This window comes from Balaenoptera musculus, chromosome X, assembly GCF_009873245.2.
Source record: "Balaenoptera musculus isolate JJ_BM4_2016_0621 chromosome X, mBalMus1.pri.v3, whole genome shotgun sequence".
NCBI classification, from domain to species: domain Eukaryota; kingdom Metazoa; phylum Chordata; class Mammalia; order Artiodactyla; family Balaenopteridae; genus Balaenoptera; species Balaenoptera musculus.
Genome location: NC_045806.1, coordinates 100,314,959 through 100,319,396, shown reverse-complemented (window position 1 = coordinate 100,319,396; position 4,438 = coordinate 100,314,959). Strand labels below are relative to the sequence as shown.

The following is a 4,438-nucleotide window of genomic DNA, read 5'->3' as shown; positions in this document are numbered from 1 at the left end:
TTTTTAAGGTTATTTTTATTTACAAGTTTTGAAAAATGTACATTTTTTTTACATGGGTTACTTGTGCAAAGTTAAATTCGTAAGAGTGATAAATGCACAAAAGGTGACAATGGAACATCAGACAAAACATTTACAAGCTTTTTCCCACACTGCTACTTAAAGGTACTGTCAATCTAAAAGTATAAATATCCAAAGAAAGATCGCAAACATTGATTTTAAGGTTCTTATAATACTGAAAGGGAGGAAGAAACTAAAGCATGCAGCATTAACAGAGGATTTGAGTGGTTTACCACAGACATGTTCCCTTCCTTGGGTTAATTAAAACTCTAAAAAAACAATGGAGGATTATAAATTTGTTTATCTAGGGTAGCACTGCTCCTTTAAAAGGATTAAAGGATCTCCAACCTTCCCTAGATTAAAAACTCATGATTGTTTCCATTCCTCTGCTCCCACACCTCTTTAAAAAGTGAAAATCCAGAAGACTTCAGTATTCTGAATCTTAGCTTGGGTGTGTCCATTGAACACCTTGCAAGGAGAGGAAGTGTCAGTTACTATGATTGCTGCACTCCTTTGGCTGAGCCCTTTAACATTCTCCTTCCTACCAGTAAAAAACACAATTCATGTTAGTTAGGTAGGTATTAGTATCATAGCCTTTTTAGCTTCCATTGCTCTTTCAAAATGGATGTTTATATGGATTTGTTTCCCTGTTTTCTATAGGCCATATTCCAAAAATTCACTTCTAAATCCAACACAAGTGAAGGACCAGCCAGGGTGAAACGCTTCAGTAATCATTCATTCTGTTAAAAATAACATTCTGGTCATCAAGCTATGCATAAGCACCACTTGTAAAACAATTCATTTTAAAAGCTTAGTGTAAAGTACAGTAACACAATACTGCCATAAAACTGGAAATGAGACACAACAGAAAAGGAATTAAGCACTAGTGACTTTTTGCACGTAACCCAGGTACAGTACATTTGATCTCATAGAGGGTGTTTTCTGATGTTTAAGGAGAGGGTAGAAGGGGTAGGAAAAGCCTGGCAAGGGAAGATGGAAACAGCACAACAGCTATTTTGCTTTTAATAAAGTAAATGTAATGACACTGACGAATAGGAAGGTGACAAACACATCAATATATATTTTTCTTATGACCAGCTGCTTCTTTTCCTGCACCCGGGTCAACAGTCACGCCAGCTCTGTTCTACTATCGCAGAAACACGTTTTTCATACTCCCGCTTGTTCTCCTGGTACAGCTGAGCAGCCTGGCTGTTTGCTGGACTATTGGGATTGGGTTCATCCAAAAGAGACTATAGAGACAATTTGTAAAAAGTCAGTTCCTCAATGCAAATATATATCTATATATCTATATATCTATATCTATATCTATATCTATATCTATATATATATATATGGTTGGCCAAAAACTTTGTTCAGGTTTTTCGTACCATCTTATGCAAAACCTGAACGAACTTTCTGGCCAACCCAATATGTATCTTCAACACACTCGAATTGTCCTAGGTAGCAGCTAAATTTGCTCTCTTAGCATAATAATCTACAGTTACATTAATCTGCTAGTAGCTAGGCAAACATATATGTTTTCTGGTGGGTTAGGTCTTACTGACCTACTTTTTACTTCTGACTTTCAAAAACAATTGCTAATATAAACATATCAAAGGCCATAGTCACATTAAGGAAAATTCACCTGTATGGATGTTAAAATGGAAGACACATCATATGTTGGACTCCAACGGTTCTGAAGTATGTCCAGACATATACTACCATCTGCATAGACTAAGAGCATAGAAGTAGGTTATGTTAAACATAACAAAACCATTAAGGTTTTAACATCATAGTCAAGACAAATACAGTCAAGAATACTTTGCTTCTGAGGTTTAAAAAAGATTACTAAGCTGCTTCTTAGTTACCTTCCTAAAAGAAGTGTCATAATCACTACTAGTGAAACAGGATGATCAGAGAATGTCAAACATAATCAGTATAAAACTGGAAGATACTTAATGCTTGTTATTCTGAAAAGACTGCCCTGTTATCCAGGAAACCACGCACAATTTCTAAGAGGGTTCCTCATCATCGATAGACTTATGGGAAATTCACTCCACTAAATTTTTAAACTTTATCTCCTATCTGAAATAACCAAGATAGCTCAGAGTTCACAAGGTTTCATTTTGGTATGAAGGTAAAAATATCTGATACCCTGGAAAATACATTATTAACCTGTATAAAAGGCAACTTGTTCTAGGCTTATTACTAGGAAAAAAAATAAAAGAGCAAAATAGTAAGTTAGAATCACTAGGAAAAAAAATAAAAGAGCAAAATAGTAAGTTAGAATAGTAAGTTAGAATCACCAAGTAAGTTAGAATTCCAATATACCGTATACCTGGACTCAACCACAGAATCTGATATTCAGTAGGTCTGGAGTGGGGCCGGGACATCCATGGCTTTTAAATGTCCCATGCTAATTCTGATCTGCATCCAAAGCTGAAAACTATTGCTCTAAATGCTAGTGAAAATAATCTCAACACAAAACTACCCCAATCTGGCCTTATATTAAAAGGAAACCTCAAGAACATCCTTATTTTTGTTCAGTAAGTAAATGATAAAATCATCAAAACCAGGAGGCTCTCAGATTCCAAGCAAAGGCAATGTCCCTTCACTGCTTCAGTTCTAGGACCACAGACCAAGACAGCAATAGACCACCATGAACAAGTTCAGGTTTCAGGAAACAGCAAGATGCCTAGACAAATACTCAGGTGCTACAGACAAATAGGAAATGTGGAATACCTCCCAAATAAACAGTGTAGTAGTTTAAGATACTGTATTAAAAGTGATACTTGCCATTTGGATGAAACATCTTAGAGACAAATCTAACCGTAGGTGGCTTATTCGGATATTCTTCAGTGAATTCTATTGTAAGCTTAAAGGTTCCTGTAATTAGAAAAGAAAGGGTTAAGAAAACCTATTTATCACTTTGTTCGGTAGTACTTTGTTTTTAATACTACATGACTTTTTTTTCAAGTATTATATGAAATAACGCAAAGATATAGAGTAGAGAGGAAAGAGACCAGGTAAGAGATACAGCTCCAGGGATTGCCCTAAAAATGGATGGACACTGTAAGAACCATCACTCAAAGGTGATTTGTTTTCTGTTTTTCCATTATTCTCCCCCAAACTTAAATACAGCCATCTTAAACTCAAAATTACTGCCTGCAGGATAACTTTAGCCACTGTACATTTTGAAGACATCCTTAAAATGACAAGCAACTAGAGCCAAAACGTGGCCTTCCTCCTTGAGAAGACTGAAAGACCTTAATAAAGGCCAATTTTAATCAGCTGTCATCTTAAGTGGTGATTTTTAAATGCACTAGAAAGGATGAGAGCACAAAGTTCAAAAACCAATGCTAGAAATACAAATCAATAATCAAATTATTTTTAAAATAGCAGGGAATAAGAAAAGTGTTCACTGGCTCCTCTTCATGTAATAGCAACTCTATAATGAAAACATAATTGAATGTAAGCCAGAAAAAACTTCACAGTCCCTCTTTAAAACCCTTAAGTATGACTCACAAGCTACTTCACTATAAAACCAACTCAATTATTCACACTAATGGTAGGAATTAATGGCAGAAATAATTTAAAAATCATATTAGATTGCATTCATGTCTCCAGTAAATTTCTTTCTAATGATGTTTGTTTACGCTACTATTGAAACAAATTATTTTTCTTGAATATGTGTCAACTAAGGTAGCAGGAGGCCCTAAAGCATACTAAGTTATAGACTTATTTATAAGAAATGGACAAACTGGATCTCATTCAAGAATTGTTGGGGACTTCCCTGGCGGTCCAGTGTTTAGGACTCTGTGCTTCTACTGCAGGGGACACTGGTTCGATCCCTGGCCGGGGAACTAAGATACCGCATGCCCCACAGCGCGCCCCCGCCCCCCACCAAAAAAGAATTGTTGGATGTTGTGATTTGGGGAGATTATTTTCTTCAAAATGTTATTTTTAATTGGGTTTAATAAATTCAAGAAAACAATTGGGCAATTGTTTTTTCCTGACTGAAATTTCTTCAAGTAATCTTAAGGAATCAGTTATTATCTAAGGTGATGCACGTTCCACTATATTACTCTGGTCCACTTAATAAATTACTTATTCTAATACAACAGACCACACTTCAGATAGAGTATAAATTGTTACTGGTTCCTTCGAGTTAGCAATTTATTTCCTCCTAGCTTCCATTCCTCCTTTCCACTTAAGAAAAAAAGACTATAATCATTTTGCTGCTAGTTGTTACATGTAACAATACCAAAAAGTGTGTTTCCTACCAGCAAGCTCATAGGAAACAATTTGCTAACAAAGTTGTTCTTGGTATGAACATGTGTCCCAAAGTTTCAGAATAATTTAAAATGCAACATATCAGACT

At 35.5% G+C, this 4,438-nt stretch overlaps 1 protein-coding gene across 1 annotated transcript; it reads right to left on the bottom strand.

Moving 5' to 3' along the window:
• UBE2A (ubiquitin conjugating enzyme E2 A) lies at positions 1 to 4,428 on the bottom strand. Its single transcript, XM_036839924.1, has 3 exons — positions 2,854 to 4,428; positions 1,703 to 1,791; positions 1 to 1,307 (listed from the first exon to the last, which is right to left on the bottom strand). The coding sequence occupies exons 1-3, from the start codon at positions 2,867 to 2,869 to the stop codon at positions 1,179 to 1,181; spliced, it is 234 nt and encodes a 77-aa protein (XP_036695819.1). The 5' UTR covers positions 2,870 to 4,428; the 3' UTR covers positions 1 to 1,178.
• Positions 4,429 to 4,438: the final 10 nt, after the last annotated feature.

Coding starts and splice junctions, on each gene's coding strand:
- UBE2A (XM_036839924.1), bottom strand. Junction 1,308..1,702: donor CCATTTTAACATCCATACAG/GTGAATTTTCCT, acceptor TTGTCTCTATAG/TCTCTTTTGGATGAACCCAA.